General features: G+C 36.8%; 3 protein-coding genes and 1 long non-coding RNA gene across 9 annotated transcripts; 1 reads left to right on the plus strand and 3 right to left on the minus strand.

Moving 5' to 3' along the window:
* Nucleotides 1-1,485: 1,485 nt before the first annotated feature.
* Nucleotides 1,486-2,214, minus strand: LOC110729967. The gene is made up of 2 exons (XM_021909756.1): nt 1,838-2,214; nt 1,486-1,711 (listed from the first exon to the last, which is right to left on the minus strand). Exons 1-2 carry the CDS (start codon nt 2,212-2,214, stop codon nt 1,486-1,488), a joined length of 603 nt encoding a protein of 200 aa, XP_021765448.1.
* A 7,195-nt stretch (nt 2,215-9,409) lies between these two features.
* LOC110729968 lies at nt 9,410-10,372 on the minus strand. The gene is made up of 2 exons (XM_021909757.1): nt 10,259-10,372; nt 9,410-10,027 (listed from the first exon to the last, which is right to left on the minus strand). The coding sequence occupies exons 1-2, from the start codon at nt 10,370-10,372 to the stop codon at nt 9,410-9,412; spliced, it is 732 nt and encodes a 243-aa protein (XP_021765449.1).
* A 2,034-nt stretch (nt 10,373-12,406) lies between these two features.
* LOC110729969 lies at nt 12,407-12,892 on the plus strand. Its single transcript, XM_021909759.1, has one exon. The coding sequence runs from the start codon at nt 12,407-12,409 to the stop codon at nt 12,890-12,892; it is 486 nt and encodes a 161-aa protein (XP_021765451.1).
* Nucleotides 12,893-16,598: 3,706 nt separating this feature from the next.
* Nucleotides 16,599-19,699, minus strand: LOC110729973. Of its 6 annotated transcripts, XR_002512978.1 has the most exons (5): nt 19,431-19,699; nt 17,897-17,974; nt 17,576-17,792; nt 17,247-17,502; nt 16,599-17,154 (listed from the first exon to the last, which is right to left on the minus strand). It is a non-coding gene; the product is annotated as an uncharacterized LOC110729973 (long non-coding RNA). The 6 variants fall into 6 exon arrangements; XR_002512980.1 differs by lacking the exon at nt 17,897-17,974; XR_002512976.1 differs by having other exon boundaries at nt 17,576-17,974.
* Between the last annotated feature and the right edge of the window lie 3,797 nt (nt 19,700-23,496).

Below are 23,496 nucleotides of genomic sequence, written 5' to 3' on the forward strand. Positions count from 1 at the left end.
AACCAGAACATCTACAGGCAACAACAAATAATACATCTCTGAGCACAGCTTCACCAGATTTGCATCTTCCTATAAAGATCAAGGAGTTTCTCTATAACCAAATATGATACACAGTTTCAGTAAAACACATTCCCAACAGTCTGTTTTTAGCTCTATCCTTCCTGCAGATTTTAGAAACCCACATAACTTCAGCATCAAAGCTTAAAATAGACCTGTTGCAACCAAAGATAGCCAAAATCCTTCCCCAAATAACCTTAGTAAAACTGCATTCAAAAATAAATGCTCAACTGGCTCAGGATGCAGATTACAAAGGAAACAAGTAGGATCACAATGCATATTCCATAGACTCAATCTATCTTTTGTGAGTAATATGTTCCTAACAGCAAGCCAGAGAATGAACAAGCTCTTACGGGTAGTAGAATTGTTACAAAAGAGCCTTCTCCATGGAACTTTAGGAGCTTGAGTCATGACCTTCAAATAAATCTTCTTAATCTTGATTTTATCACCATGTTTAACAGCATCCCAACCACCAATATTATCAATAACAGTTCTACATTTTAGAATTCTACTCAGCGCCCAAGAACACTTCCAAGGGGCAGGTTTATTCCACCAAGGTTTATCTTTAAAATAATAGGTATGAACCCATTTCACCCATAAGTTATCAGCTTTATGAGCAAGATCTCAAAGAAGTCTAGAGATAGCAGCAACATTCCACTCAGGAAGAGAAAGAAGATTCCAGCCACCACTAACTTTTGGGAGACAAACTTGAGACCAAGAGACAAGGGATTTCTTTTAGGGATTAGCTTTCCCAGTCAAAATAAAATCTCTAAATCTAAATTCAATTTCTCTTAGGATCTTTTTAGGAAGAATGAAGATTTGAGCCCAATAAGTTTGTATGCCAAATAGGACACTCTTAACTAATTGGAGCCTACCAGCATAGGAGAGGTGCTTAGCAGACCACCCATTAATCCTAGCAGTCACTTTATCAACAAGGGGCTTGCATTGAGCAATGGTCAACTTTTTAGAAGAAAGAGGAACCCCTAAGTACTTGAATGTAATAGTATCAGGAGAAACCCCAATCAAATCTCTCAACTCATCCTGCTCAGAATCAAGGAGCCCACCAAAATAGACCTCAATTTTATCTAAGTTAGCTGATAAACCAGAAGCTTCAGAAAACTTAGAGAAAGCTTGGAAAAGCAAAGAAACAGACTGAGCATCTGCTCTAGAGAACAGCAGCAAATCATCAGCAAACATAAGATGGGTCAACCCCATTTTCTCACACCTAGGATGATAATTAAAATCAGGATTCAGCTGAAGCTCAGAAAGACATCTAGAGAGGTACACCATTCCAATGGAAAAAAGAAAGGGGACCATGGGATCACCTTGCCTAAGACCCTTCTTTGCAGGGAATGGATTTGAAGGAATGCCATTGATCAAAATAGAAAAGGAGACAGAAGACAAACAGGCCATAACCCAGGCAATAAATTAGTTAGGAAAACCAATCTCAGACATAATAGTCTTCAGATTACCCCATTCAACAGAGTCATAAGCTTTTTTCAGATCAATCTTTAACATACACCTTGGAGAAAGGAACTTATGCCCATATCCTTTAATAAGCTCAGTGGCTAACAAGATATTGTCACCAATATGCTTCCTTGGGATAAACCCAGCTTGAGAGCCATCAATCACCTCAGAAATCACATTTGCAAGCCTTAAAGTAAGAATTTTGGAAATAAGCTTATAAAGAACAGAACAGCAAGCAATTGGCCTAAAATCTTTAACAAGGGAAGGATTCTGAACCTTAGGAACTAAGGTTACAGTTGTGCAGTTTCATTGCCTCAGCATAACACCAATATTGAAAAACTCCATAACACCAGCATAAACATCATTTTTCACAACATCACAAGCTTTCTTGAAGAAGTGAGAATTAAACCCGTCAATTCCAGGAGCTTTGGAGCTATCAATATCTTTCAAAGCTAAGTCAATTTCCTCAGTGGAAATAGGAGCAATAAGAGACTGCTGAGAATATCTAGAAAGCTGAGCACCTCTTCTCACAGTACCAAGATCAACCCCAGGGAGGGAATCAGAACTGAAGCCAAGAAGAGCTTTATAGAAACCAGTGATTTCTTCTTCAATAGCAGCAGGGGTTTTTAATAAAGTACCATCACTAGTAAAAAAAGTATCAATCCTATTCCTGCCTTGTCTTTTTTTCATAACAGCAAAAAAATATTTGTTGTTACTTGACGGGCGTTAGAACGGTCGCACATTCCACACTCAATCAAATAAATTTATAAATCCTAAAACTAACCCCTAAACAAGTCTAGTGGTAAGTTCGGAGTCGAACCACAAGGAACGGTAATGTTGGATTGTTCTCGATCTAATGCTTAAGCTACGCCGAAATCGGTTTATGGATAGTGGACACTACAACTACACTAAAACACATATAAAGAACAAGGTATGATAAAGTCTACTAGGGGAAAAGATCCACTTAGAACAATTAATAAGCTAATGAGAATCCATTTGATAATCAATCATGAAAAGAAAGAATTATAATGAGAATTAACTACACTCAAAAGTAATCTCTCAAATTCCTAGCCTAGATCCCTCATTGACTAGGTGCATAGAAGAAAATTACCCAAAATGCAATCAAATATATCAATTCTAATTCACAATCCCTTGTCAAACTAAAACCAATATGCAATTAAGTGTGCTATCATGGGAGATCAATCCAATCTAAAACAAACAACATGCCAACATCAATTCAATCAATTTAATCACACAATTATCATCAAATTTATCTCAAATAACTCAAACAATCATTACAAAGTCTCACTCAACACCTAGTAGAAGGGAAACTACTCAAGCATAATGAAAGCAACTAAATAAAGCAATAAGAGAAGAGAAAGTAAGAAATGCTCATTGATATAAGGTGGAGATCTTCAAATTCCTCATTTGATTATCCAAAATCCATGAAAACCATTGTGCTCCTCACTTTCTCTCTCTAAAATTTTGAGAGTTTCTCTCTCTAAAACCTAAAACTAACCTAAAAACTATTCTAAAACTGAAAAATCCTTTTTTCTTTAATGAGCAAAAAAAAACTATATATACCCCTTACAAAATTGCTTAGGAAGCTCCGCAAAAAGTCAGCTGAAACGGGAAAAGGTCCGACCGAACTCTGGGTAGGTTCGGTCGGACTCAGGGTAGGTTCGGCCGAACTCAAGGTAGGTTCGGTCGAACCTCCCTGATCCATGTTTGGTCGAACTTTCCTGGTTCGACCCCTCCTGTAAACATGCTGAAAGCTTAGTTGAAACTGCCTTGGAGGTTCGGTCGAACTTTTCAAAAGTTTGACCACACCTTGATTCGACCGAACCTCTTAGAGGTTTGGCCACACCTCCTCTTGAACTTCCTCTTCTTCCCTTTTGCTCCTCTTGTCTTTGTCCATGCCTCCATACTTGGCCAAGGGGCCTCCTACCGTGCTTAGGACCGTCATGGAACCTGCAAAAGATAGCAAAGATCACGAGAGCATGGGGATGATAAAATTATGCATTGAGATTATCAAAACAAGCGCAAATAAGCATACTTTTCATCCATAAAAGAAAAGGAAGCCATAAGAGGAGAAAAGAGGTAGAAAGCCTAAGAAAAACAGGAGAAAAGAGACCAATACACTACCCCTAAGAGTAACATAAATGTCACTCATCAAACACCCCCAAGCTTAACTTTTGCTCATCCTCGAGCAAAACAAAACAAACACAACGGAAAACGATGTATAATTTTATTTTTTAAAAAAATAAAATAAAAAAATAAAATAAAAAAAAAATAAAATAAATAAAACTAGAAGAGAAAGAATATACACTAACTCACTTTCGTAGGAATCACGAATGCATTTAGCGCATGCATCAAGCACTTTAAACCCCATAGATCGCTCTAGAGGACGAGTATGCTCTCGTAAGGGTATCCTAAAAGTTTAACCCATAACTCTTGACAAAAATCAAGGCAAGGCAAAAAAAACAATAAAATAAAATAAATCGAAGTAAGAGAAAAGTTACAAGCGTTCTAGAGTGGACTTTTATGATGGAACAAACACTAATGAATGTCAATCTTTCTAAAATAATAAAGGTATGCACGTTCTAAGATGTCCAAGGTTGATTGAAACATAACATATGCTAAGCATAGAGAACTAAAGGAAACACATTCCACCTTTTGTTTCAACCAATCAAACCACGTTCTCTCTACTAGTTTCAAATCCACTTTCAAGTTAGCTTCTCATGATTCCACGAAGAAACCGAAAAATAAATAAGAAATTAAAAACATTGAGAAGGTTACCCGACATCTTGGCTATGCAAACTCGCTCTATAGGCTTGATTCCTATTTCCCGCCATCATTGCATGACTTAACCCTCTAGGATCAAAATGACTTTCAAGGTATTAACATATAAGCTAGGAGAGTAAAGGTGTGGAGAACTCTTGAAATTGGTGGTAAACCTATGTGAAGCACGGGTGGAACTTCTTCCACAAGATCCAAACGATTCCAAAACAAAAGTGCCAAGTATGCTTATTAAATAACTTTCCCTCAAGCTTATTTAACACAAAATAACAAAAACAGGGAGAACAACAATAACAAAACCCTTTTTTTTTGTGCTTTACATTCTTCTTTACTTTTTTTTTTCAATAATTCCTTTTTCCAAGCTTTTTTTTTTAAAAATGTCCTTGCCTCTTTTAACTTTGGACGGCTTTTTCTCAAAATGTATTTGGTTTTATGCAAAAAATTATATACAACACATACTTGCTTTGCAAATGAACTTATAATTCTAAACTTGCACCATAAACAATAAAACAAGCTCGAAAACTAAATTGCTTCACAAAACTAAAGGTAGGATTTAAAGTGAAACCAAGGCTGGAAGGCTTGTATTAAGGTTAGAGAAAAGAATGTATATGGCTCAAAAGGGCTAGCAAGAGGGGAAAATATAAACTAAACTCAAAAATAGAAAATCTATCCTATAAAAAGAGAAATTCCTTTGTCATCCCCTAAAGTGGCACGGTCGCGATCTTTGGAGCTAAAAGTCATGTTCTAGATACGAGAATGCAATAGCCAAGGATCCAAATATGCCGCTCAACAAAGTATGATGAAGGCTTGAACAATTTACCTCACTAGGGATAGCAATAACTAACTCTTGATTTCATATCCACCATCGAGAGCAACTCCATCTTACCACAAGCAAGTGAACTAGGGCTTCATGGTCTCAAAGTTCTTAACAACTACCTTAGCATATCATATCCTAGAGTCAACCTAACACATTCTCAAACCGTGCATACCTTTATAATTTAGGAATAAGGACATTCAAGAATACAAGTCCAAGCGTATTATGTCAAAAGTAAGAACAAAACAAAACACATTGCAAATTTGCCTTGATAGAAACAAAATCTTTTTGGAATTTTCAAAATAAAGAAAATGGAAATGCATATACAAATGTGCATGGCATATATGAATCAAAATTCCACCAAACATGATAGAATACCCTCCCCCAAGCTTGAATGAGGCAACATGCTCAAACTTTAAACCAAAGAATCCATGGGAGGAGAAAAGAAAGAAAGTCATCCAACCAACCAACATATGTCCAACAAGTCACATATCATTAGAGGAAGAGCAAGGAAGGATATTACCGGATATTAGGTGGGTATAGTACCCGCAAATGACCCAATTAAACCTTCTTGAAGCTGACTACCTCTAAAATTGAATCTTGTTTTCCATGTGCTAGCAAAAGTGGAGTCAAACTTCCTTGATTCTTGATCCAAACCAATGCATAAGAGTATATTAAGTTATGTACCTAGCACCAAGCACACAAACATTTCCATGAGGCCAAAAACTATTCTAAAAATAAAATAAAATGAAAGCAATAAAACACGGGTTACTTCCCGAGAAAGGCTTGCTTAAGGTCCAAGCTTGACCGCTCTAGTAATAATATTGCAACGATCGCAAGAGCTTGTCAAATGCACTACTACACATCTCATAAGATAACAAGTAAGCAAATGATATAAGAAGGGCATGCACCAAGATTAGTGCACGCAAAAGAAGGTGAAGAGGGAGTTTCCAAGAAGAAGAAGAATCAAAAGAAAATTCAAGAAAATAAGAAGAAGAATAGAAAGGCAAACTCTCTTCACAAAAATCTTTTTGGGTGGCAAAATCACCCTTTTCCTCAATTGAAGACGAATGAGGGACATAAAAATCTTCATAGGCAAGGGGGTCCCCAATAGGCTCATTAACAAAGGAAGGAAAGGATAAAGGAGTGTAGGGGATATGGTTGAAATTCCTTGAAAAAGGGACATGAGAGAAGGGGATAGGAGCAATGGTCTTACAAATGGTCTCTTCTTCACCACCATTCCTCAAATCACCAATTTGAGCATGAAAATCAATCATAGAATCCTCAAAAGAAGAACACTCATGATCATAATCTCCCTCAAACATCCAACTTCCAAGAGGAACTACATAATCCCCTTCACTACAATCATGAACAACAACTCCCTCAACTTCCTTAAAGCCTAAAATCTCAAAGCCATGCATGAATGGATGCAAATTCATTTCAAAATCATCTCTCTCCCATAAAGCATTCTTAATGAACTCACTCAAAAGGCTATGGGTTTTCATTTGACACTCAATGAACACATTAGACATAACCTTAAATGAATCCAAATACTCATGGATAAAAGGATCACAATCATGCACTTGAGACTCATCAAGATGGGAAAAAGGGTTAGGATTTTCAAAATCAACACTCTCTTCATTCTCAACTCCTTCACCATCACTCATATGCTCACCAATGGGATCCTCACACTCTCTTGGTTGCTCAAAATAATCATCATCATCCTCAACACACACATTAAATTGGGATTTTTCACAAACAAGCATCAAGGGTGACAATTGGCTTTCTAACTCTTCTTTTCTTCTCCTTTCCTCCTCAAGACGCTCCTCATTCTTTTTCATTATCTCTAATTGACCTCTCATAGAATTAAGAATCATTTCCTTACTAGGCCCAAGCTCATTATCAAGCTCAATGCACCTAATTTGAGATTCAAAAGTAGCAATAAGGGATTCAAAAGGTGTTAAAGGTTGAGGCTCAACAAGAGAAGAAGAAGTACAACCAAGATTGGAAAAATCAACATTAAGATCATGAGCATATACATCACATTGGGGAGTGGGGGCACAATCAAACACATGAGATTCATCATTAAGGGAACGAAGCACATCACAAGAAGGCATGGTAAATAATGAAGAATATTGAAACACACCATTAGCATCAACTTGAGCATGTACCTCATCATCATGAACAAAAGAGGAAATAGAGTTGAAATCATGTGTTTTAGGTTCACTTAATGGATCATGTAACAAATCATGGGAATTCATGCTAATATTAGAAGTATCAACACATTGCATATCAATAATAGAATCATGATTACCCTTATTATAGACATCCCAAGCAAACCAAACATAAAAATCCCAAGCATCATCAATTGATAATGCTCTAAATTCACCATTATGCATGCATTCAACTTCATCCCTAGTTTGCTCATTCAAACCAAAATAACAAATCTCACAAGCCTCCCAAAGACTACAACAATCAAAATCCAAATATCCCACAAGTCTATTGAAATATTCACAAAAAGGCTCATTGTCATATTGAGGAAACGAGTTACTTGCCATTTTTTTTTACAAAAACAAGCAAAAATTAAAAAATAAAAATAAAAATAAAAAGAAAAGTATACACAGAGACCTAGACTCAAGCAATCAAAAACAATCAAGCATTGACACCGTTCCCCGGCAACGACGCCATTTTGACGGGCGTTAGAACGGTCGCACATTCCACACTCAACCAAATAAATTTATAAATCCTAAAACTAACCCCTAAACAAGTCTAGTGGTAAGTTCGGAGTCGAACCACAAGGAACGGTAATGTTGGATTGTTCTCGATCTAATGCTTAAGCTACGCCGAAATCGGTTTATGGATAGTGGACACTACAACTACACTAAAACACATATAAAGAACAAGGTATGATAAAGTCTACTAGGGGAAAAGATCCACTTAGAACAATTAATAAGCTAATGAGAATCCATTTGATAATCAATCATGCAAAGAAAGAATTATAATGAGAATTAACTACACTCAAAAGTAATCTCTCAAATTCCTAGCCTAGATCCCTCATTGACTAGGTGCATAGAAGAAAATTACCCAAAATGCAATCAAATATATCAATTCTAATTCACAATCCCTTGTCAAACTAAAACCAATATGCAATTAAGTGTGCTATCATGGGAGATCAATCCAATCTAAAACAAACAACATGCCAACATCAATTCAATCAATTTAATCACACAATTATCATCAAATTTATCTCAAATAACTCAAACAATCATTACAAAGTCTCACTCAACACCTAGTAGAAGGGAAACTACTCAAGCATAATGAAAGCAACTAAATAAAGCAATAAGAGAAGAGAAAGTAAGAAATGCTCATTGATATAAGGTGGAGATCTTCAAATTCCTCATTTGATTATCCAAAATCCATGAAAACCATTGTGCTCCTCACTTTCTCTCTCTAAAATTTTGAGAGTTTCTCTCTCTAAAACCTAAAACTAACCTAAAAACTATTCTAAAACTGAAAAATCCTTTTTTCTTTAATGAGCAAAAAAAAAACTATATATACCCCTTACAAAATTGCTTAGGAAGCTCCGTAAAACGTCAGCTGAAACGGGAAAAGGTCCGACCGAACTCTGGGTAGGTTCGGTCGGACTCAGGGTAGGTTCGGCCGAACTCAAGGTAGGTTCGGTCGAACCTCCCTGATCCATGTTTGGTCGAACTTTCCTGGTTCGACCCCTCCTGTAAACATGCTGAAAACTTGGTTGAAACTGCCTTGGAGGTTCGGTCGAACTTTTCAAAAGTTTGACCACACCTTGGTTCGACCGAACCTCTTAGAGGTTTGGCCACACCTCCTCTTGAACTTCCTCTTCTTCCCTTTTGCTTCTCTTGTCTTTGTCCATGCCTCCATACTTGGCCAAGGGGCCTCCTACCGTGCTTAGGACCGTCATGGAACCTGCAAAAGATAGCAAAGATCACGAGAGCATGGGGATGATAAAATTATGCATTAAGATTATCAAAACAAGCGCAAATAAGCATACTTTTCATCCATAAAAGAAAAGGAAGCCATAAGAGGAGAAAAGAGGTAGAAAACCTAAGAAAAACAGGAGAAAAGAGACCAATACACTACCCCTAAGGGTAACATAAATGTCACTCATCATTAATATCACCAAGTTGAAGCCAATCCACTCTGGATTTCTGCCAGTAAATACTTTCCTGGACATTAATCCATTATTTAACAGTTTGAATAGCTTCTAATTCCTCGGAGTGCAAATCAACACTGTTAAACATCATGTATAATTTGCTGCTGAATGTAAGTTAGAGCATTCTGAGCAGCTTCAACCTTCTCAGACACATTACCAAATTTCTCAATGTTCATAGCCTTAAGAGCAGTCTTAACTTGTTTAAGCTTAGACCAAACCTTATGCATTGCATTACCAGGAACAGAACATTGCCAAGCAGAATCCACAATATCTAGAAAACTTTCATGATCAGCAAGATAGTTAAGAAACCTAAAAGGTCTCCCTTTGCCAGGCTGAGAATGAATGATATCAAAGAGAATAGGGTTGTGATCAGAGAGATAGGGGGGCAAATAAATAGCTTCAACATGCCCATAAGTATCCATCCAGTCCTGGTTAACAATACCTCTATCAATTCTAGAATAAGTCCTAGGACCATTATGAGCTTTGTTACACCAAGAGAAAAAGGAACCCTTACTCTTAATTTTAGTCAAAGCCAAATCATCAATAAAGTTCTGAAAATTCCTGGTTTCATAATCAGTAACCACAGCCCCATTAATTCTATCTTCACAACATAGGGTAGAGTTAAAGTCACCAGCACATAACCAGGTTCCAGAGATACCAGTCAACTGCCTAAGACCAGCCCATAGAGATAGCCTATCCTGAACAGTATGTAACCCATACACAAAGGTAATGAAAACCTGAGTTTGCAGATCTTTTGTAGTGATCAAGCAATGTACTAACTGTTCTTGTGAAGAAAGAACAGCTAAATTGAGAAGATCAGCTTTCCAACCTATCCAAATTCTACCCCTTGGGGAATTAGCATAGTTAGCAAACCAAGTCCAATCAACCCCAAATTTCCTCTAAATCTTGACAAAATTATGTTGGTTTACTTTAGTCTCAATAAGGCAAAGAACATCACACTTCTGATCAGAAAGTAGCTTTCTAACAGAAGCCACCTTCCCAGGGTCATTAAGACCCCTAATGTTCCATGAAAGAACTATCATGACCCTAGAGGGGGAATCCCATCACCCCCGTTAGGTTCATTAGTTTCATCAGTAATTTCAATACCATCAGAATCCAAAGTCAAAGATTGATAAACATTAGAACTAGAGACATGGAAATTGATCTGTCTATTGGCTTTTTTCTTGGATTTCTTGCTAGGAATTTGCCAATCATCATTATTCTGAGTCTGAGGGGGTGGTGTAACTTCCTTAACAGGAGCAGGAACCTTAGCAGCCTCCGCAGGAACCTTGTTACTCTTCTTAAGAACCCAGACTTTCTTAGTCTGAGTTTGAGTGGTCTTTAGATCACCTATTTGCTTCTTTTTAGCAGGTTGAGGCTTGGAACAGTCATGTCCAACCTTATCACATTTCTTACAAAAAGGAGGAGTCCACTCATAATGCACTGTGATCTCAATCAATTCACCAGCAGGGCTCTCAACCCAAACAGAGCTTGACAGAGCTTTAGTAACATCAATTTCAACAAGAAGTCTAGCAAACGAAACCCTTAGCTGCCTAGAGGTACATTCATCAGCACAGACTGGAACGCCAAGTAAACTACCAATTCTGCTTAGGGTTTCAGCTCCCCAGCAGTTCAATGGCAAATTAGGAAGCTTAATCCATAGAGGAACAGTTCTCAATATTTCAGCATGGAAATCAAATATGTTAGACCACGCTTTAACAATTGCTGGCTTACCAAAGAACATGTGAGGACCAGAACATAAAATAGCATTCTTATCATCATTAGATTTCAGATTGATTATAAAACATCCCTCATCATGCCAAAATATATTTGGTTTAGCAATGTTACTCTAATTATCAGCAACAAACTTATGAACTGCAGAAATAGTGGGAGAGTAACCAACAACATAGAAGATAAGAACATTACCCCATTTTTTGTTGCCCTCACAAATATCAGCAGAGCTAAGCTTAGCAATCAATTTTCCATCTCTGATCTCAGGAGCAATGAAAGACAGAGAGGTCCCTTTTGCATTGAGCTTCCCTTTGAATAAATCCTTCCATTCCCCAGGAGCTTCAGGAACTTGATTCAAGTTATCAGGAGCCTCAAAAGAGCCCGGAATGACAGCTCAGGGATAATCGAGCTTGGATTCTGACCAAAAACCAATGGAACAGTAACCGTAAAAACCCTAGTTACTGTTCCATTGGTTCTAGTCTGAGATTGAGCAATCGAACTTCTATAAGAACTTTCAAGTATTCTAACTTCACCTCTAGATATCATTCCACCAGATGGATGTACCAAATGTGGAGGAGGAGTAACCAGTTCATCTTCTTCAGCAATCGGTTCAGAGGAAGAAGTTCCAGATTTTCTCAGCTTATCCAGAATCTTATCAATAAGGGCATTGTTTTGTGAAAGAGGGGTTGAATATTTCTTCTTACAAGCCATGATGATGAGGAGCTAGATGAAGATCCCGACCTAGCAAGCAGAAATCGACATGGAAATCGCCTAGAGAGAAAGTCAACAAAAAGTCAACACCTTCGATTCATCCATATGTTAGAGTAACTTTGTTCTTAGGGGATTAGATGCTTGATGACTTCTTATATGCTATTGAGGCAAAGGAGCTCCCATGTTACGCCGACTTAGTGAACTTTCTTGCTTGTGGGGAGTTTCCACCTTCCTTTTTTAAGAATCAACGAAAGCAGCTTAAGAGAGAGGCTAGACACTATGTGAGGGATGATCCCATCTTGTACAAGAGAAGAGTCGATGGCTTACTTAGGTGTTGTGTTCCAAATGAAGAGGTGCCTAGTGTTTTGAAGATGTGCCACTCGGATCCAAGTGGTGGCCATATGGGTGTTTTTAAAACCGCTACTAAGATTCTTCAAAGAGGTTTATGATGGCCATAAATCTTCAAGGATTTATGGGGTTTTGTTAAGACATGCAACCGTTGTCAACGAGTTAGGAATATCTCCAAGCGAAATGAGATGCCTCAACAACCCATACTTGAGTTGGAAGTATTTGATGTGTGGGGAATTGATTTAATGAGATAGTTTCCCTCATCCTTTGGAAATCAATATACCCTTATGGCGGTGGATAACGTGTCTAAATGGTTTGAGGCCATTGCTTCCCCAGCTAATGACCACAAGGTGGTAATGAAGTTGTTCAAGAAGGTCATTTTTCTAAGGTTTGATGTACCTAAGGCGGTGATAAGCGATAAGGGTTCTCATTTCATTCACAATGCCCTTTTAAAAGATGTTGTGAAAGTATGGAGTTCATCAACGATTTGGCCTTCCATATCATCCTCAAACAAGCGGCCAATTGAGGTTTTTAATCGTCAAATCAAGGGGATCCCTGAAAAGATGGTTGCGAGAAATCAGAAGGATTGGTCGGAAAATTTAGATGATTCTCTTTGGGGCTATAGAATGACTTTCAAGACACCTATAGGTACCACTCCATACCTCCTAGTTTATGGAAAATCATGCCATCTCCCGGTAGAACTCGAACACCGTTCTTTGTGGGCAATCAAGAAGATAAATTTTGATTTGGCAAGTGCGGGGGAGAAAAGGTAGTTAGATCTTCATGAGCTAGAGGAGCTTCGAATTGATGGTTACGATTGTGCTAGTATTTACAAAGCTCGTTCCAAGGAAACTCATGACAAGATTATTGAGAAGAAAGATTTTTGTGTTGGTGACAAAGTTCTTCTCTAAAATTCGAAAATGAAGTTGTTTCCAGGAAAGCTCATGTCAAGATGGAGCAGTCCTTATTTGGTTAAGAATGTCTTTCTTAGTGGTGTTGTAGAGGTTTCAATGATGGATTCTTTGTCTCTGTTTAAGGTCAATGGCCATCGACTCAAGAAGTACTTCGATGGTGCTTTTGTTGGCCTTCTTCACATATTGCTTCTCCGACAACCACCTCAACAGGTGGAGGACGTCGAGATATGACGTTAAACAAGAACTACCTGGGAGGCAACTCGGTTTTCTAACTCTTTTCTTTTAATTTTTCAATTCTCTATATTTCTTTTACTGTTGAGAACTTTTCTTATTCTTATTAGTTTTCTTAATTTTAGGTACTGTAGGGAATATTTCAAGCATCCCACACTTGAGCCCCACTGTGATCATACACTTAAGCATGGTGGCGTGCTAAGGGAAGGAACTAGAGTAAAAGAGTCGGCAACAAGTTTTAGGAACTTGTAAACCGTTCACAGGGTGAAGGTTACACCCCTTAACGATCCAGGAGATCGTTAACTCCAATAGCTCTGGAACCATGACTGGAAGTTCGTGGATGAAGGTACAAATCCAACCTAAAAGAGATTGAACCTGCCCTAATATTAGGTCTCTACTGTATTCTGATCGTATTCATGTGCGCTTTCTGACTAACATGCAATCAATAGGTTTACCCTAAACCTGCTTAATCTATGTTGGTTGAATATTAATGCACAAACAAAACTATTATTGGCAATCACTTGAATTATAATCATATTAGCCTTAAATAAGATTATTAATTATCTTATTAAGCGTGATTACAAGTACAAATTCCTTTTAAACATGCATAAAAGGTGTGATCAAGAAATAACAATTAAATAAATAATACCAAGCAACAATAACCATCATCATAATATCAAGCATAATATTATTAGCAAGATCCTAGGCATGATACTGTAGGCATCGCTCGAAGTGCGCCTACGTTAAAGCATGTGGTGAATATGCTTCGCACTCATAGGAAGTGGGAATTAACATATACAATTAGGGACAAGGAAAGTAGGGAGCCACCAACAAGGTTTTTAAGGAACTTGTAAACCGTTCACGGATCATTTAAGGCAACCACGAATAAGGGACAACGAAGGCAACAACAATTGACCCGTGAAGGTTACACCCCATTCATAATCCATGAGATTACTAACTCCATATGGTTCGGAACCACGAAAGGAGGATCGGGGATGATGGGACGAAGTGAGTCATGGAGTCACATTCGTCCGTATTGCCCTCTACTCGATTCTTATAGTGAAATGTGATTCATGCAATCCCAGAGACATACAAACAAATATTCAATTTGCTCCAAACTATTATTATGCTAAATTGGTTAAATATTAATGCAACACATAATTCTAAAATATTTGTGACCACTTGAATCAATAACAAGATTAAAAAGGAACCTAAACCGGTTGTCCAAATTATCTTATTAGGCGTGATTTTCAATTACATATTCCCTTTAAACATGCAATATGGTGATCAATAAATATAATAAAATAAACATTAATATTGGAAGCAATTTCACAATAATATCGTTAGTCAAATCAAATAATAATAATAACCTAATCATGATACTAGCAATATAAAAATAAAATAAGAGGAATTAAATTAATTAATTACTCACATTTTCCGAGTTCCTTTAAATTGCTACATCATGAATAAATTGTTAGTAACTTCAATAAAAATATAAATCAAATGAAAATTAAATTAAATAAATGTAGATTTAATTTGGTCCAAACCCTCAGTTATTGATACCTTTCACGCCTTGGTTTAAGGACAGAACTTCGGGTGTTGTATGGACTCCTTGGAGTGCTAAAGGAAGAATGGTATTATTAGGAATACAGGTTTAAGGCTTAGAATAAGAAAGAGAGAGAGAAGAGAATGATTTTTGGAGTAAAAGAGAGGAAGAGAGAGTGATTTGATGCCTCGAACTGCAGAAGTGAGTTTCTTATTTATACGGAAAATGAGCAGAGAGAACACACGGAACCCTAAAAAGATAAAAACACTAAAAATTAACACCGCGACACGGCAGAGAACACCGTGACACGGTGCTTTCAGATGGGGGAAAATCACGTGACGCGGGAAAAATTGGAGTGACGCGGGACATATTTGACCTACGAGAAGTGAAAACGCGTGAAGAGTTTACGCGGAAAAGACACAAGATAATTCCGTGAAACGGCACACGTACCGTAGCATGGCAGTGTCCACCGTGGTACGGTACATTACACCATGTCACGGTATAGGAAAACGCGAAAATTACACGGAAAAAGCACCGTGACACGGTGAGAAATACCGTGTCACGGCAACATGTACTGTGCCATGGTGGAATTTGACGCGAAAAAGCTTCAAAAATAGCACCGTGACACGATGTACAGTACCGTGTCATGGCACCAGGCACCGTGCCACGTCATAAAGCGTCGTGCGCGGTAATTCCTGTTTTTTTACACGTTTTTAAAATTGCAATAACATTTGATCCGTAACTTGGAATAAGACATATAATATATCATTGGAAATCTTATCAAGTCTATTTTCCAACACAATTTGAATCAGGTCAAAATGATGTTTATATTTTAATATATGGCCGTTTTAGTGGAAGGGTGTCGGTTTTGGGCCGAGTTTAGTGTTTTGCTCATATCTTTTCCGTTATAGCTCGAAATTGGGCTTATGATATATGGTTGGAAAGCTTATTTCAAGGCCTATCCAACCAAATAATAATTGGATAAAAATTATATAGCCATAAAATCAGTTCAGATCTGTTTTGTGATGTGGATACGAAAAGTGGAAAATATGTTATGATTTAGGGAAATGAACTAGAAATAGGATTGGTTTATGAAATATATTGGATAAAACATGGATTTAATCACTTCAAAGATTAAATACTCAACCCAACCAATAATGGCGGTGAAAGGTATTCATCATCGGGTTTGATTCTGGGGAGACATTTTTAGGTGTCTACAGATACTAACAAGATTAATAACAAATCATAGCATGTCACTAAATAATAAAAAGCAATAAAGATCAATTAGCCCTAACATGACATTAAAATGATATTAGGAAAGAAATATACTACTACAAAAGGCGTAATTTTCGATGCTTTTAAGACTTATTTTTGACACAGAAAAGCGTCGCAAATATCTTTCTCGACACTTCTAAAAAGCGTCGAAAATAAGCTAGTCGAGAATTTTGCCACACATAAAAAAGCATCGAGCGTCGAAATTTGCAGTAGTTGGCGTACTTTCTCAATTTTATCGACGCTTTTTTTGTCTAAAATCCTTAGATTGGTGATGCTCTTTTGTGTCTAGAGTTCCAAGTATTTGATGTTCAATATTTTGGCGACACTTTTTTCTTTCTTTATTTTAATTTTGGGGACACTTTTTCTTGTCCATATTTCTAAAATAATACCTAAAATATATTTACCAAAAAACATGCGCCAAAAAAAAAAAATTTACCAAAATATGTATTTCATACTGAAAAAAAGTATTACTAGTATAACAAAGATATGTATATATACCAAAAAAAATTGGGCCAATTTTTTTTTTTAATTTCATAGAAGTATTTTATAGTACATGTACCACATTACATAGTAATGAGTGTTCTATTACAACAGATATAATTCCAACTTATAATTCATTCGTGACTAGTTCTAGAGGAACAAATCTGCTCATTTCTTCTCAAAAAAACTTCAATCAATATCCAGTTAGCTGCTCCTTAATATGCTTGCAAGAGGGCGTAAAGCGAAATTCAAGAAGTTTTAGCAGTTCATTAGCTTCATCTATATACTCTTAATCGAGTGAGGGGTCGAACAGGTGTTGAAGGTTGTCAAATTTTTACTCCTTCCAAACATAATTCATGAATTTTTTAATACGAAGCATTAAACATCTCTTTTGTTTCAGTTTTATTTGATGGAAAATTAGACATTAATAATACATTACCTTGTCAACTAAGTATGATCTCCTTGTTCTAAGTTGAATTCTACAACTTCGTGTCCCCTAATAATATGCAATAGCAGTATCCCATAACTATATACGTCTGATGTCCTCGTCAAATGACCAGAAACTGCATATTCTGGAGCAAGATATCCCCTTTCAAATTTTGACATAGCAAGAAAGATAATCAATATTAACAGCAAGCAGACACAAGATGGAAGAAATAAATTGTTTAGGATTTCACTTACAATGTGCCTACCAAGAGAGTGCTCACATGAGAAGAGAGTGCTCACATGAGATGTATTGTCCATAAACAGCTTTGCCAAACAGAAATCCGCAATCTTCGGCGTGAAATTCTTATCCAAAAGTATGTTGGCAGATTTGATGCCACGGTGCACAATGTGAGGCTCAATTTCCTCGTGGAGAAAGCAAGGCCTCGTGCTACTCCTAACGAAATTCCCCTCCTCATTTTCCAACTAAACTTTCTTCTGCTTTCTTATCCTCCTGTATTTTCCATGATCACGAATTAGAAAGAATTGGTTATCAAATTTAGAGAACAAGCGGACTCTTTAATTACCTAGAAGGCCAGTGTCATGCTGTTCTTTTCCATGTAGTCATAGATCAAAAATCTGTTGGCAACAGATCTGCAACATCCTTTAAGAGTGATAAGATTTTTCATGTTTGATGTTAGATAATGTTGTGATTTCAGTGATAAATTCTCGTTCTCCTTGCAGTGACTCGAGTTCAACTGAAAGTACTTTGACTGCCACGGTTGATTCATCTTTGAGGTATGCCTTAAAATATCCAATAAAAAACTGCGTTAAGCTAATCAAAAAGACTTATTTCTACCGAACTGGCTATCTTAGTCAAATAGTTAAATAACTTAAATTATTGCTACCTTGTAGACAGAGCCAAAGCTGCCTTCTCCTACTTTATTTGAAGACTAGAAGCCACTGGTGGCAATCTTAAATAGACCCTAAAATAGGAATTAGTTTGCAAATATGAAAGATCTCTTTGATTATTGATCGAGCATGGAGTAATATGAAAGACCTTGAAGCCACAGGTGGCAGTCTTAAATACTCCCCATTGAGAATTCAGTTGAAATCAAATAAAACCAAAAATAAATTAACTATCCCTAACTTTCTCTAACAAATATGAAGGATCTCATTGATTACACAAAGATGTGTCATACTGCAAAAAGCTAGCAAGACCCATTTCATGTATTGGTTCCTACACAGGAATTTTCAATTATTATCTAAATAAATATCAACTCGTAAACAAAAAAACAAATTTAAGCCACTAAATTACTGATCGAGCATGGAGTAATCCTCTCATTTCATAGTTGATAATAAGTAGTCTTCAACTCAGTTCTTAACTAACAAAAAGATTATGCAAAGTGATGTACCCATTGACCAAGCAAGTGGACTTTGACAACACCTCTAACATTACACCAACTATATCAAATCTTGGCATCACTATTCTGAAATCCAATGCAAACTCCCAGAGTCACAAATCACATGAGAAATAAATACCAAAGTGTATGTAGTAGTAAATTGCCATGTAATCAGTAGTATAATTCATTATTGCACCCCATAGAAACATCATACACTAAAATGGATGTTTAGCACTCATAATTTTTAACTACAAGTTGATCTGTTTTTAAAATTTGTAGTGGTTCTGATTTCCATCACAAAATCAACTTATTAGTACATAATCAAAAAATAACAATTATACCTGATTATACAATTTAGTACCACTAATTTCATTTTGAATCAAAATTCTAAAAAAAATGTCAGGGAAAAGAAACCCCTCAATTATGTATGTGAAGAACAAAAATCAAAAATGGACAAAAGAATGGACAAAAGCAAACCAAAAGCATTATAACACTATAATTATTGATGCATAGATATAGAGGACGAATCAATAATTCAATTGAAAAATCATATCAGATATGACAAAATTACAAGTAACAATTGCTTTTCAACAACCAAAGATGAATTGAATTTGAATAAAACTAACCAAAAATAAACAAAAATTAATCAAACACCATTAAATACAGTCAAAAGGAACAAGAAGCTTTCGTTCCAGTTTAATTCTTTTTGCTTAATTTCTTAATGCTTCTTAAAATCTCAAGTTCTCTTTAGAAATTTACTTATAAATTTCCAATTAAAGCAATTATAAACTTATTTTGAATTCATACATGAAATCTGACTATACTATTTCTTATAATAAAATATTTACTCAGATCAAAAGTATCGCAAAATGAAGCATAACAATATATATAAATATAATAAAACACTATAATTTCTGTTATTCAAAAATCAAACAATACCAGATCATAATTTTGTGATGATGTTAAAAAAAATTGCTAAAAAGAATTAATTAGACTTCAAATCAAAGACGAAATTCAAATTCTAAAATGAAAGATGTACCTTAGAAATAACGACGGCATAAAGAATGACAAAATTGAGTACTGTTCAAAGTGAAGAGAAATTATACCAAGCAATAATTTGGGGAATTGCAGTGAGAGAGTTAAGATCTCGATTTACAATCCATGAATCTCACAAAGGAGAGATGAAAAGTTAGGGTTGAGAACTTGAGTAGTCAGAATTGTTTTTTTTTTCTTATTGGTTTAATTTCTTTCCCCTAAAATTGAAAATGTGGGCTGAGTCACGAGGCACTACTTACATTCACGTACATGTGCTTGTATTCTCGACGCCTTATATCGACGAAAATTGCTTTCGTCACCTAAAAGCGTTGTAAAGACGCGGGATGATAAATTTACCTGTTGACTCCCCTTAGTGTCGAGGAAACAGTGTGGAAAAAACACACCTTTTGTAGTAAGGAGCATCATAATAATATACGTGATATTAGAAATTTTAGTTAACCCTAAATATAATACTAGGAAGCAATATAACATCCTAACATGATACTAGGAATCAACAAAATCATCTAAGAATGATCCTTATATCAAATGATCAATAAAACAATTAAAGTACTTCCTTCGATACCTCGTACCTCTTTCTAATAATAAAATACACATGTTAGTAACTTCAAGGAAAAATAATAAACAAACAATTAAATTAAAAAATTGAAATAGAGATTTGGGACCAAACCCTCATAAATATCAAACCTTTCACTTCTAGGGCGAAGGCAACTTCGAACTTGGCTAGGTGTATCTAGCTCTAATGAGTGAAGAATTTTGTGGGAGGGAAGGTTTAGAAAAAGAATAGAGAGAGAGAAACCTCCTAGCTTTTAGAGAGAGAAAGAGAGAGATGATTGTTGTTGTGAATGATGAAAAAATGGGGAAATACGACCTCTATTTATAGAAAAATAGTCTGGGATCAAAGCAAGTCATATTCGGAATAAAATACCTCATGTTGCCAACGACATGATTCAGTGCCAGACGACAAGAGCAGCGCTAGGCGACAGCTGCAGTGCCAGGCGACAGCTATCAATGCCAGGCGACAGCTTTGTCGTCTTGCGCTGATTCAAAAATACAACATGTTTTCATACACGGAACCATCTTTTAAACCGGTTAACAAGTAACTCCGGGTCTAAGAATATTTAAAATCATGTTTGTGACAAATAATATATTTTATTCAAAATAAAACATCTTTTATAATTATCAATCCTAATCTCATTAGAATTAAAAAGAACCTTCTAGAGAATCCTAGAAGATTAAAGTCAATCCTAATTACTTTAGAAATAATAACTAATAGTCCCTCCTCTAGATTATTGGGCCACATTTAAAATCATTGGGCCTAATTTAATTTAATCCATAACTTTCTCATTATTCATCGGAATTGGGCTTATAATTTATCATTAGAAAGCTCTTTCCAAACCCAATCCAACTACACTATTATTGGACCCTTATCATGGACTGGCTATTATTCATAAATAGATTAAGAAAAGAAATATTTTTAAAAACAGAAAGATAAATAATTTATTAAAAACATCCTCATCACTAGGCTTTTCACACTTTCACTTTGTTCGATAATCAAATGACGTGAAAGGTATTCATCACTGGGTTTGTTTTTGGGGAGACACGTTTGGGTGTCTATAGAAGCCCCCACTTTGACAGAGTTTGGAGAAACGCAAGTTTCGAAAATAAAAGTCAAAGTAGCGATAGGGACGGAGAATGATTCAGAACGTTAGGCGATCCTAAATCGTTCTTGTAACGTCGATACCTGCAAAGTAGCGTTAGTTAAAACAAATAAAAGAGTTAAGAAATGCGTATTTTTCACCGTCGAGCACACGTCTCTGGAGTAACCGATTTTATTTGACGATCTTCCTCAAGCTAGGGGATACAGCCCGAAGACTGCTCCGCTTGCAGCTGCCTTCAATTTCCGCTGTTTTAAGTCCATCTTCCACATCCTAGGGAACATGATCGAAGATAACCCCACTTGAAGTCACCTCCTGCTTTCTGACAATCTTCCACATCCTAGGGAACGCCGTCGAAGATAACTCTGCTTGAACCCCTCCTTAGTTGTTGTGACAACCCTCCGTAAGCTAGGGAACACCGTCGAAGATAACTCCGTCTGCATCCATCTGTAGTTGTTGTGATAATATTCTGAAGAAAATTACCGAAGACCAACGCTTGGTAATCCTTAAAGCTCGCTTGAACTTTGTTGTTGCGATATTTGCTGAAATTACCGCGGTGCCAGTACGTCAGCGCATTTTGCTGCTTATAAACCATTACGTCAGTGCTTTTGATGAGCCAATGTTTAGGCGCTTTAAGCTAAGTGAGACGATCTTTTATTAGGTCGATCACCTACTGTGATTGTAATCGAGTCGATTACTTAATCATGTTAAATTGATTATAGGGGCTTACTAGCGTACCAAGGAACCCAAAATTGATGTATAAGTCTGCGTAGTCATTCGTGGGGGCAACACATCCTATCGCCGCACCAGCGCACATTGGAACACGCCGTCGCCAGGATTTTGCTCTGTCGCCAGGCGACATAGGTTAGCGCCTAGCGATAAGCTTGTTGTCTGGTGCTGATGTTGGGTTTTCCGAAATAAAACCCCTTTTTCTTCATTTTTGTCATGGTTGTTGCTGTTGTTTGTGTTGCGCACGAAAACTTCAATTCACTCGTTCTTGCTCGTTTGTCCACCAAATTCACTCAAACTTCTTGCAAATCAAAGCTTATTTCATCTAGTTTCCTGATCTATGTAAGGTTTTCTCAAAATCATCTCGGTTTATGTTGAATTTAAACATGTTCATGCGCAGTTTTTGAAAAATCCAAACCCAATTATGCTCAATTTTGCTTTAATAAACGAAATAATGTGTACCTCTACGACTCTCCAAAACCTGGAAAGAGCGATATCTCCCTCGAAGGAGCTATGACGACTAACAATTTGTGGTCTAACTAGGAAGTTCGCGTAGGCCAAGATGGCCTAATCATACGACCCGACCATCGCAAGGTCGCAAAGAGCAGGCAGGTAGTAGAGTAGCACTCGACTACCTCTGTCAGGCAAAAAGGTCCTTGACAACTAGATGAGAGCGAATATGCGCACCCGCTGCTCAGGGGTGGTCGCGCTGTCTAGAAAGGTTGTCACAAGCATGGACCGACGAATGCACCTAGAGCTAGCTGTGTCGGCTCAGCCTCACTACGAGCCCGAATGGGGATAGGGCCCAACATCTCTAGTACCTCTGGAAAAATACAGAGATCTCGCTATCGAAAGGAAGCACGACCGAAGTAAACTCCAATCCCGTGATGAGACTGAAGTCAATAGGGGTAATAGTTAGCTTACCCCAGGGAAAATGGAAGGTGTTGGTGGTGTCCCAAAAGAACTCCACCAAAGCTCGAACTACATAGTGGCTCTGTCCGAAAGAGTACATAGCCCGAGTGGCTTGCAACATAGGAGTCCAGCCGCAAGACTCATGTAGACACCCATTTGTGTCTCCCCAAAACCAAACCCGGTGATGAGTACCTTTCACGTTGAATCATAATCGAATGAAGTGAAAGTGTGGAAAGTCTAGTGTTGCGGTTAGTTTTTAATTCTTTTCTTTCTCTATGTTTTTGAAAACCTATTTTAAGAAAACGGCCAATACAGTTTGGTTTGGTCCAAATCAAGGGTCCAATAATAGAATAGTTGGATGGGGTTTGAAAAGAGCTTTCTAACGATATATTATAAGCCCAATTTCGATGAATAATGAGGAAGTTATGGCCAAATTACTAAACTGGGTCCGGTTTGATCTTTACGTGCGGCCCAATGATCTAGAGGAGATCCTTATATTGATTTATCATTCCTAATGTAATTAGAATTGATTTTAGTCTTCTAGATTCTTCTAGAAGGTTCTTTTCATTCGTAATTTAATTAGCATTGATAAATTGACTTTAGTTGAATTTTTAGAGTTTTAATCAGAATAAAAAAAGTGTTTTTAAGGAAAATACGATTTTGCCCTTTTGTACGGCTAAATTTTATCAAAACTAAGAAAACGTGTGAAAACTGTTTCTAGCGCCTGACGACAGCATTAGCGCCTTGCGCTAA

The sequence above is a fragment of the Chenopodium quinoa genome, unplaced genomic scaffold (assembly GCF_001683475.1).
Source record: "Chenopodium quinoa cultivar QQ74 unplaced genomic scaffold, ASM168347v1, whole genome shotgun sequence".
NCBI lineage: Eukaryota > Viridiplantae > Streptophyta > Magnoliopsida > Caryophyllales > Amaranthaceae > Chenopodium > Chenopodium quinoa.